The 12,209-nt window shown below is 39.2% G+C and overlaps 1 protein-coding gene across 1 annotated transcript in view; it reads right to left on the bottom strand.

Moving 5' to 3' along the window:
• Positions 1-12,209, bottom strand: part of LOC125487077 (intermembrane lipid transfer protein VPS13C-like) — a 26,225-nt gene that overhangs the window by 12,144 nt on the left and 1,872 nt on the right. The window contains exons 3-5 of the mRNA XM_048617032.1: positions 7,380-7,489; positions 7,101-7,160; positions 1,019-1,078 (exon numbers count right to left, since the gene is read on the bottom strand). Coding sequence (XP_048472989.1) covers positions 1,019-1,078; positions 7,101-7,160; positions 7,380-7,489 — 230 coding nt within the window. The remainder of the gene's footprint in view (positions 1-1,018; positions 1,079-7,100; positions 7,161-7,379; positions 7,490-12,209) is intronic.

The raw sequence follows: 12,209 nt of genomic DNA, 5'->3' as shown, positions 1-12,209 counted from the left end.
AGGGGATGGCATTTTTGCAGGAAGGTGGGTGGGAGGAGGTGTATTCTAGGTAGCTGTGGGAGTCGGTGGGCTTGAAACGGATATCGGTTTCCAGGTGGTTGCCGGAGATGGAAACAGAGGGGTCCAGGAAGGAGAGAGAGGTATCAGAGATGGTCCAGGTGAACTTAAGATTGGGGTGGAACGTGTTGGTGAAGTGGATGAACCTCTATCCATGCTAGTATCTTGCCCCTAACAAATGGGCTCTCATCTTCTTTAGCACCTTGTCAAAGGCCTTCTGGAAATACAAATAGATCACTGGCTTTCCTTTGCCTAGCATGTTCATTATCTCCTCAAAGAATTCTAAAAGATTTGTCACATTAACCTCACCTTGATGAAGCAATGGTGACTCAGTCCTTTTCTATCATGCACTTCCAAGTACTCTGCAATCTCATCTTTAATAATGGACTCCAAAATCTTACCAACAACAGAGATCAGGCTAACTAGCCTGTAATTTCTCTTCTGAAACAAGGGCTCACATTCACCATTTTCCAGTCCTCTGGCATCCTCCCTGACGAGTGATTCCTCAAAGATCACCACCAGTGCCTCCACAATCTCCTCAGCTATCTCCTTCAGAACCACGGTGTCGTCCATCTGGTCTGGGTGAGTGATTTATCACTCAAACCTTTCAGTTTCCTCAGTATCATCTCCTTAGTCATGGCCATTACATTGACCTGTGCCTCTTGATCTCAAAGTTCTGGTATGCTGCTGGTGTCTTGCATTGTGAAGGCTGATTCAAAAACAAAAGATCCAAACACAGCTCCAAGGCGAAGCGCCACCAGCTCCCACTACACACCCAATTTCTGTCCACTAGTCACTTGTGAAAGCATGCAGTTTTTAAAAGTGGTATAAACAAATATAAAGTATTCTTAACAAGCCCAATAACACTATTAAATATCACATGCATACGTCCAGAATACTCCCACAACCAATCAACTTTAGATGCATCAAGCTTTTTCCATTTAATGTGACAATCAAGTACCTTGTAGATGATTTTTGCAGTGTCACTCAAAATACATGGGGTCCAGTTTTCATCTGCTGTCTAGAAATAAAAAATTTTGGTTAATATGTGGTGTATGCTGTATGCAGGCACAAACTGCCTCAGTGGAAGGAGTCGCAAATAGTACTGAACATTGTTCACTGAAGGTTTCACATAATCACTTCTGACAACATGTTGGAGGACAAGTCAATGTTGAAGTATTTAAGATGGTTGGATGTTGCACAGTACCGAGAACTTAGTGTGAACCACTAGGCATGAAACAACTGATCTCCAACAGTCACAACGATTATCCTTAGGTATGGCCCAAAGCAGTGCATCTTTGTTTCCTTATTTCCATTGACTTCAGATTTAAACTTTGCTTAGATACACTGATGCCTTATTCAAATCAAATTCTGGACTGATGCTATCGTCAAGAGAGCTGAAATCAGTTGTTTCATGCCTAGCTGAAATCAGCTCTTTTGTCCATGCTTTGACCAAGGTACAGTCAGGTCCAAACTCAAGTGGTCCTAGCAAAAGCCAACTGGATATTAGTTAGCACCATTTATCAACAAACCTTGAGATCACTTGGTTGATAATTCAGAAATCAACTGATGGGGCAGTGATGAAAAGAATAGATTCATCCTACATTTTTATGAACAGGATATAACTGAGCAATTTCTGTTTATCTGATAGATGCTAGTGTTTTGTTGCACTGGAGCACTACGGTTAGGGGTGCAGTGAAGTCTCCAGTATTTCAGTCAGGATGTTAACAGATTTTACTTTTCAGCCGTTTCTTGTAAATAGCGTCTTCCGGAGTCAAAAACATATCATCCACTTGGTCCTTCTGACTGAAGATGGATGCAAATGCTTCAAACTTTTTTTTTTGCACTGAAGTGCTGGGCTTTCCTGCCATTAAGAACAGGAATGCTATGTAGTCGCCTCTTGCTTCTGTCAGCTGTTTTAATTGTCCACCACCGGATGTGGTAAGACTGCAGACACCTTATTTGATCCATTGATTGTTGGGCCATTTAGCTCTGTCTTCAGCATGCTGCTTCCACTCTTGACAGCATACAATCCTGTGGCTTCTCATGTTGAGCTAAGCCTGGAGCTTCTCCGACCATACACTCCCACACCCCTCAATGGAATGGGGTTGATCACTGGCTTTCTGATAATTGTGGTATAATGTTAACAAGGTTCAGACTGTCACAGATTAGCTCTGCTGCTGTTGTCAGCCCAAAGCAGCTCATGAAAGCCCAGTCCGAGTCACTTGACCTATTCCAAATTTATCCCATTTCACATGATAATAGTATCACACAAAATGGGGATGGCCTTGGTATGGAGTCAACTCTTAGTCTCCATAAGGACTGTGTGGCAATCATTCCTATAAATACTGTCAATGACAAATGATAAGGTGGAGTAGGCTTCTCCTTATTGATCGCTTTCTCCAAGCTAGTGTTTAACTCATACCCAGACCCTGGCATAAACAAGAGGGCAAAGCTTTTCTATCAAATGATGCAGTTGTTCAAGTTTTAACATCACATGAAACAGCTTCAACTTCACACAGGCATTAAAATTTGAGAAGTAGATTTAAGAATTAAACCTATCGCAATTTTACCCTTTTTTATGGCATGCACAGAACATGATTCAATTTTGAACATTTCATTTATCCACTAAAACGAAATTTTCTACTTATTGAGTGTGAAATGGATAAGCGAAAGATTTCTTCAGTAATTTTAGAATTAGTCACGTGACATAATTTGTGTAGCAAGGACTGCGCCGTTCACCCCTGCCAACTCATATCCCTGCAACTGAGCTGCCCTTCCATTTGGTTGCTGTAATATTATTTCACATTAGGTTTAGCTTATAATCACAGGATGACAAAATGAAGCAGAGCAAAATAGCAGACAAAGACACATCCCTCCCTGACATGCTCAATGCTTTCTATGCTCAGTTTGAGCAGGATGCCAGCAGCGTGGGGTCACCTGTCCCGACAGCCCCAGCCACACCTGTTCCCTCCATCACCACTGCAGATGTCAGATCGGTCTTCCTGAGAGTTGTCATTAGACTGATGAATGGACATTGTAACTGTAAATCATGTTGATCTTGTTATGCAGCCTGCTGTGCAGTGTAACCTGAATGCCTCAATCTGCCCAAGCACCCAATGATGTGTACGTCCTTGCTTACTATGATCTGCTTGTAGTGCTTGCAAACAAAGCTTTTCACTGTACTTAGGTACATGTGACAATAAATCAAATCAGATCAAATTAATAAAATTTGGATGAAGCATTAAGCTAACTTTATTTATGCATATAAAAGCAAATCCAGCAGCCATTCCCCCAAACTCTATAATTTCACAATTGAAACCTAATCAGTGTCAACAGCAATGAAAATTGCACATTAGAAACCTCCAAATAAATGAAGCCATGTTATTTTCAATAAATAATATTTTCAACATTGCTTTTCCAATATTGGAAGGAAAATATGAAGTGTGTATAGAAGTTAGAACTGTTAGATGTGTAAAATGTGTATTTTAGTTTGATAAGGTGTAATATGTTGCAGCTTGACAATTAATCACAGAAAGCTACAAGTTAAGTACACAGAAACCTGGCTATTAACTTTATTAACCAATACATTTCATGTTGACATTTAAAGTTACTTGATATATAATTTTGAACCAAAATAGAAAGAAATTCAATTTGTTGACAAAGGACTGCTACAAGTCATTCAACCTTTCATCTTAGCTTATCAACCAACACACAGTAGCCAGAGAACGGTATCAATGTGGCAACTTATCATTCGTCTCATCCACCCCAAGTAATGTAGAAATGCCCCATGAAACAGACAGACTTGTTGTGCATGTTGTGTCAATGTGACTACAGTTTCATCTCAACAAAATCTCAGCCATAACTATAATGCAAAGTCATTCAAGACCAATTCAGTCGAACAATTGTCTGAGAGAAGAAGAACTAAACCAGCAAGAGCAAGCTGTGATTGTTGGCTCTGACACATTGACCCTGCTTTTCTCTAGTGCTGCTACTACTGCAGGCACAGTTGTCACATACAGAAATTAAAATGCAGGTCATCTTCACTACTGTCCAAGACGCGAGACATTAGGGTTTTGACAACTGTCATCGCTTGTAATATTCACTACAATCGAGATTAAGTTCACCTTACCAATTTTAGAAAAGGAACTTAAATTCTATCTGCAACCTTGGTGGATTGAACTTCTGCCTCTAGCGCGTTAGCTTGGGATTACTAGTTCAATGACATTATCACTATTTTACTGTCTTCCCTAAATTTGTAGTGTTTTTACAAATTAAATGCAACAGAAAGGGGCAGCCAACTTTATAGCAGAATTCTTGGACAGTGGATCCTCAAAAAGTTCCACATTTGTCAAGCTCGACTTTCCCTTCATAAACAACTATCATCGTTTGTTCTAAATGCCCAAATGGGTCATTAGAGTTCTTCAGGGAGAAAAATCCCATATTCTTACCTGGTCTGACCTAGATGCAACTCCAGGCCCACAATATGTTTGACTATTGACCACCCTCTGAATGGCTTGGCGGTAGTTTAACATGGAGGTTCACCATGTCTCAGGTTGAGAAGGTGAATCCTTCATGGTAACCTCAGCCAGTGTGAGAATTTAACACACACTGCTTACAGCACTTTGCATCACAAGCCAGCTGTCCAACCAACTGAGCTAACTGATACCCCTATCCTCTGAATGGCTTAGGAAGGCATTAAGTTCAAACGCAATTAGCGATGGGCAACAAATGCTGACTATCTGTAGTGCCTATATCCCATGAAAGAATAAAAAATAAGGAACTGACTCCTGAATACATTGGAAGCATCAGATCTGTGGAGTTTAACTCATTTAGATTGTGGCACAAATTCCAGCACAGGCTAAGATCTTGGATGAGATGCAGCCAGAAACTCTGTTAACAGTTATTTGTGGATGCTATTTACATTATTCTGAAGGCTTTGTGCCCGTGTATAGGAAAATCACCCCACATGGATGCATGACAAAAGGCAAGATGGAATGAACTCCTGCTTACAGCAAGCACCGAATTCTGTCAGGTATCACCTGTTGCTCAGTCACCAATGATCTGATTCATTTCCAAGAATAACTAGGTAATCGGTTTTAGTGATGCTGGTCAGTGGATGACACGAATGCAAGATTCAGTAATGTTTAACAGATTTTTGTCAACAAATTCAAGTATATTGCTTCCCTGTACATCATAATTTACTTATAAACTTTACATGTCAACATGGAACACAACCTTTAATTATGGTAATAACAGGATTTCACTTGACCTCATAAGCAGTTTTTTTGAGATTAATTGCCAAGCTGTAATACATTACATCTTACAAACCTAAAATCAAGGGGATTGGGGAGAACTCCTTTTACATGCCTAAGGACTCTATGAGACAAACACAGAATGCTGAACAAACTGGCAGCATCCGTGGAGACAGAAATAGCATTAATCTGGAGTCCGATATGATTCTGACTAGATGAGACCTCAGTTCAATATCTCGTCCTAAAGACGGTACCTCCAACCGGGCAGTGCTCCATTGTCACGAGTTGGACTGTTGGCCTAAACCACATGTTCAGCTCCTGGAGTAAGACATCAACCTATGACCTTCCCACTCAGGTCAAGGTGTGATTTAGCGGGCCACAGTTGGGAGGGCTACACATGAGAAGAAGCGTGTTTCTCAAAATAATTAATTATTTTAATACCAATAAGAGCTACATCATTCCCTTCACATAGAGTCTGTTAATACATTGGTCACAGCCTAGATGATGAACTACAAATCTGCCTAGGCTATAAGCAACTACAAATGATCATCATCATGCTATCATAGTGATCACTTGCAGCAAAAACTGGGTACTTATTAAGCCTCCTTCACTTCAATTTAAATCATTTACATTAGTTCATGAGAAGTTTTTCTTTTAAATCCTTTCCTGAAATGCAAGCAGTACCGACAAGGCCAGTATTTACTGCTCATCTCTAATTATCCCCAAGAAAATGGTCATGAGCACCTTCTTGTAGTCCATGTGGTAACTGCAGTCCCTGGGTTACAAACAAGTTCCATTCCAGAGTATATTCACGAGTTGATTTGTACCCAAGTTGGACCACAATGTAGTACAAGAAAATAGCTGCAAGTACAAGTGAACGCTCATATCTGGCTCTTAATAATAATAATGCAGAATCTCATCCCTAAATTTAGGCGTTTATAAGTCAGACATTGGACATTCTGCAGTTCTGAGGAAGGGTCGCCAGAACTGAAATGTCAACTATGATTTCTCTTCACAAATATTGCCTGACTTGCTAAGCTTTTCCAGCAACTTCTGTTTCTGAACCTTCATAACACTCTGTTTAGCCACAATGACATTGTATAATAACCAGAACTGGACACAAAGATGTGAGGATCCTTGAAAGGGTGCAAAAGATAATTTGTTTTTCCTATTACACAGGATGTGGGAATCACTGATTAGGCAAGCATTTAATGCCCATCTCTAATTGCCAAAGTGATGGTGATGACATGCTTTATTTGAAGCACTGCAGTCAATGTGGTGTAGATACACCCATTGTGCTTTTAGAAATCAAGCTCCAGGATTCTGATGAAGCAATAACAAAGGAACAAGATCCAGTATGGATGTAGGGAGGAGGAAATTTAGCTACACAGCTCGGTTGGAGAAGCTGGATTGTTCTCCTAGGAGCAAAGAGGATTGAGGGGAGATTTGATAAAGATGTACAAGATAATGACAGGCTAGTGGAGACAGACAGAAAAACTGCTTCCATTATCTCATCACCCAAAGACTAGGGGTACAGATTTAAGATTCTAAGCAAGAGAAGATGTAGGGCTGATGTGAGGAAGAACTTTAATGAAGCTAGTAGTAATGAATGGAGCTGGAGACTATCAATAATCTCATTAAGGAAATTAACGGCAGGACCACATGGATAGATTTGACTAAATGACATTGATTAAAGGGCTCTATACAAATCCACCATGGACTGAAATGGGCCTGACAGCCTTGTGGCATAAGCAACTTTTAACTGCCAAGCGTTGTTGCGTGGATTACCTGCAAACTCAGTTCTCCTAAAGTGACACCAACAGAGATCGGCCTTGAAGGGTCAGTAATCTGAAAAAGAAAAAAAAATTTACAGTCATAAGACAACTTAATTATTTAACAGCATTCATGATAATAAATGATGTAGTGACACAAGGAAACAGATTTTGTGTCCTTACGCATCATATACTGAGCATGAATTAAAATTCTGTACTAACATTTATAATTGGAATCTGTATAAAACTGGTAAGTAAATAAAGCAGAACTTTCAGCAAATGTAACCACACTTACAGCATCTTCGTATCTCACATGAATGCTTGTTATTTTGATTTGCAGGTTTTTAATAATCTGTGTTGCAAGTTTTTCTGCAAAGGAGTCCTTTTTCTCTTCTTTAGGTTTATCTTAAACAGGAATAAATAAAAACTTCTGTCATTCTTCTTTAGAAAAAAGGTGCTAAATATAAAGTGTGAACCCAGTAACTGACAAGTAATTCTGAGATGTGCTTTTAGACAATGTTTGAACATCAAGATTGCTTGCAAATTAGAAGCTGCCCTGGAGAAGCCCTTCCATTAAAGTGAAGGCAGATGTCAATCACACATCTGAAGAGGACACACCATCGATCACATGGCTCTAAACCTCAACAGTTTAGGTACATATTGTTGCAAGGGAGATAAATGCTCAAACTACCTGGTGCTATATGCTGCGTCATCAATAGGCATCTGACAGCATTTGTTATCAATCAAAACGCTCAAACTTGTATTGTCTGATGAACAAATTGTGTTCATCCTTCTTGGGAAGTGATCTAATAGCTCAGTCAGGTAAATGTGTGAAATTTCAGTATCATTGCACTGAAAGCCAGTGTCAATAATACAATTTGGCAAAAATCACCTGTCATCAGATCTTACTGTTTGGTTCCTGATAACCCTTTCTCCCCCACTATCCTGTGCTGTTATGTTGCATAGTTTTATGACATTAAACTTGACTACTAAACTAAATAATACTCAAGCATCCCTAAACCTTAGCCGTTGCCATCTTTCCTCCAAGGTCTCTTCAGCTAAATTACCACCTTAAGTAATAAACTTCGAGAGTTTATTTCAGAAATAAAAACCTAATCATATGCAGATTTTCTTTTTGCTTAGTATATGAATGTTTCCATTTCGAATACAATAATGTTAGTAATGCAACACCTGGGTAATTAAATGTGATCCATTTAATAGTTCTGCTCATTCTTCCAGGCAAGCTTGACTATGTACCCTATGTGCTGATATACTGTCATTATCTACAACCTGCTTTGACCAGTTCATCCACCTCAATGCATTACAAGAAATTCAAGAGAAAAGTAGCCTAAGAGCTCTGCTCAATGAAGTGATTCCCCCTTCCCCAATTTCAGCAGCAAAAAAAAAAAAGGGTCAGTTTTTCATAAGTGGCCTATATAATCTGTTAATGCAAATAGTACATGAAATTAGATTCCAAAATATACTGGGAAAACACTTAGATCAAATTCTGTTCAGTTGTCTGCGGCAACTATAAACTCCCCTGAATTGAAGGTCGATTACTAAACCCAACGTATCTGAACCGGGATGAATACGAACAGGAAATACCCAGAATAAAAAGAGACCTCCATTCAAAGAAATACTAAAAGATACAAAATTAGAGGTCTTCAACAAAGCTTTGTTAATGTTTCCAAAGGAATGGAACAATCATGTATGAAACCGTACGTAAGAAAAATTGCTGGAAGTACCCAGCAGGTCATTCAGTTCCCGAGGAGAGAGTTAACATTTTAAGACATCCTTTGGTTTTGAGTCATGGGCAGCGACGGTGCGGTAGTACAGGAAGAACCAAAAGGAGGTCTGTAATAGGGTGGAGGACAGGAGAGATTAAATTCACAAGACTTCATAAACTGTATCAATCTAGAGTGGTAAATGGGTGAAATAATGCTATCAAGAGATCCACGATGGGCCACCATAGAAGTCAAATACTTAGACAATTTTGACATCGGTTATTGCTTTGTGAAGATCCCTGGCAATGCCAATGAAATTAATCTCTAGAATGAGCAAGTGTAAGCAGACAGCATACTTCATTCACCCCTGCCACAGTATACAGAATTCCAAGCATCTCAGAATTAATTGTACATCCACTGGATACAATTTCTCCTACCCAAGAAGCCTCAGAGTTGAGGTGAGAGGAGGTAAAGATATTTGTAGTATAGAAGTTTGCCTCTTCTACTTCAGTCTTTCATCTATATTCCACCAATATTTATAGAGGTAGCATGAGCTAACTCATTTTCTGCCGAGATGGTTATCCTGATGACAAAAACTTTGAAACGGAAATAATCTGAACACACGTCTTAACCATTTCCAGTGATAGGACAGTAGTTACTTTCTTTGGCAAGTGGTTCCATTGTGGGAAGATCGATAATTGATTCAGCATTTTTAAAACAAATAGTCGTTGTGGTTTGTGCATACGCCTACCTCATGATTGGTCCTTGCCACAGGTCACCACCAGGTACTGGTTTTTGTCAATTCTTACCTCTCCATTCCATATTTTATAGAACATGTCCTGTTTACTACTTCTCTCCTGTGCTGGAGTGATTCCCAACCACAACTTTGATCCAGGATGTAACACTGGCATTTTCCAATACTGATTCAGGCAGAATAATACAGAACGTCCATCGTTTTTTATCACTTCAATCTTATTGATCTTGCTTGCCATATAAAGAATCCTACAAACAACCCGCACATTCCAGGATTAGACAAAGTTTTTCATATGTTATAACGCCAAAGGTTTCTCGTCATGAGTCCAAGAAGCCGGTTTACCACAGATGTTATCTGCTGAATGTGGAATTTCCATTGAAGATGAGTTTACTTGAAAAACACAAACGGTATTTAACAGTTTGAGAATTTGATTACAGACTTAAGGCTGTTAATTGATCCTGCTTGCTCCTGATTCATTGCATTTTTTTTTGGTGTTGAATGCCATTTCCCATTGATCTTGCCACTTTTTCAATTTCAGAACTTCATCTTGCAGTGATTTCATGCAATCTTGAGATTTTCCTGGTGCGTAAACCATTAGAATCACCTGCAAACACATTCGGGTTTTCAATTTGTTGGGAAGCTCATTTAGAAGTGGACAAGCCCAAATGCTGTTCCATGGGGTAATTCAGGAAAGGAGAGCTCTGGAAGAGGATGGTACAGCACACTGTCTTCTGTTGGTAAGGAAGTACAGTAGACTGCTTGAAATAGAGCTCCTACAGAGTAGTAAGAATAGTCTGCTCTTTTAGTTGCCTGGAGAGTCAAATACATGATTGTCTGTATAAAAACCAAAACAACCGTGGATGCAGTATATCTGAACAAAAATTGCTGGAAAAGCTCAACAGGTCTGGCAGCATCTGAGGAACTGAGGAAGGGTCACTGGACCCAAAACATTAACTCTGATTTCTCTTCACAATAATTGCTTTTCCAGCAATTTACGCTTTTGGTGACATAAATTATCTGAGATGGTGGAAAAAACTGATTCTGCTCAAGTCTGCTCCTGGAAAGACAAAATAAATTCTCTGCTGGCGGGCAGAAGTCCAGCAAAACCTCAACACACTCTTCATCAAGGGTCTGTGCTGAAAAGGAAGCTGTAATCAGCATCAACTAATGCCATGCAAGTCAAACCAGCAAACAGTGATTTTGCTGACATTGTGATCAAAGCATTCATATCTGTTGCTAAGATATAATCTAATCAAATATTCCAAATTGACTTAACTAGGCTTCCCTCTACTAAGCCAATTATGTACCAAAGCCACATGCAAACTGAACTCACCATGCTCCTATAAGCCAGTCTGCATCTGGAGTGTATCTTGCCATCTGGATATATGACGGTGTTCTGACTTCTTTCCAGAAGAACAGAAGCATTCAACTCTATCAGGGATTTATCCATCAATTCCTTTACAACTCAAAACTATGCAACTGCATTGCATGATATGGCAGTTGTTCAAAACTGCCCCAAATGATGGCAGATGACTGAATTAGTGCTAAATGACAAGAAAAAAAAATGTAAAGTGGCAAACATTCTATTGGGTAAGGTGACAGGTAACAAACCTATTGCCTGCCTGAAATCAAGTGTAGCTCAGCAGAGGTGGGAACCATTCCTTCACCCAAGGAGAAAGAGGATTTCTATTTGTGTACGTAATGGACTTGTTCAACTTTCTCCCAGGCTTCTAGTTTTGAAGATATTCCATCGTGGAGCACAAAAAAACACAAATAGGGGAAAAAAAAAATGTTTCATGTACATCAATTATTATCTGCATGCAGACTCAGTTCCATGATATTTCCAGAAAACACTCATTCCAGTTTAGCCACTGGATTTTTTTTGAGGTATTGAGCAGATTGCAAAACTTCAGATCTAGGCACAATTTGCTGCAAATTAGGAAATAAAGATGTTGGAATCCCAAATAATGAAGTTATTGCTGAGAACACATTTGGAAATATCAGCACAAGTACATACTTTGAACACCTACCGAACCAGGATGATTATTACAACAATGAAGGTACAATAACCATGATCATAACACCCAAAAAAAACCAACCATCTTGAGAACAGACAAAAATACGACTTACACCTAAGAAACAAACAACTCTCTGCCCAAAGTCCTGGATATTCACTATTTGCATTGTTTAAGCATAACCAGATTCTCCATATGTTCTCAGAGGAGACACCAGAATACTCCAAATTACTTGATTGTTAACCAAACTGATCCTTGTTTTACTCCAAATTTTATATTTCCTCGTGATGGAATTGAAGTATCTCTTCGAAGCACTCTACTTTTGCATTCCTCCAAATCTGCAATCCAGGTTTCATGAAATAGTTTGTTTATGTCCATAGTATTCATCATCTTCAAATATTTCCCATCTTTTCCATTTAGAATTGAAACAGTCGAGGAAAGACTGCTATTCTTTGCTTCCAGTTTTGTACCAGATGATATGTCACAAAAAAACAAATGAGCCTTCACCTCAACAGATTACTGGCATATTCAAAGATTTTGAAATTCTGTTTATTTTCTCTAAATGCCAACATTCTCCCTCCCTCCCCACAAAACCTAAACTTCTCCTCCAGCTATCAAATCAATAATTTATA

The sequence above is a fragment of the Rhincodon typus genome, chromosome 36, assembly GCF_021869965.1.
Source record: "Rhincodon typus isolate 14 chromosome 36, sRhiTyp1.1, whole genome shotgun sequence".
Lineage (NCBI taxonomy): Eukaryota > Metazoa > Chordata > Chondrichthyes > Orectolobiformes > Rhincodontidae > Rhincodon > Rhincodon typus.
This window is presented reverse-complemented; position numbering and strand designations above follow the sequence as displayed.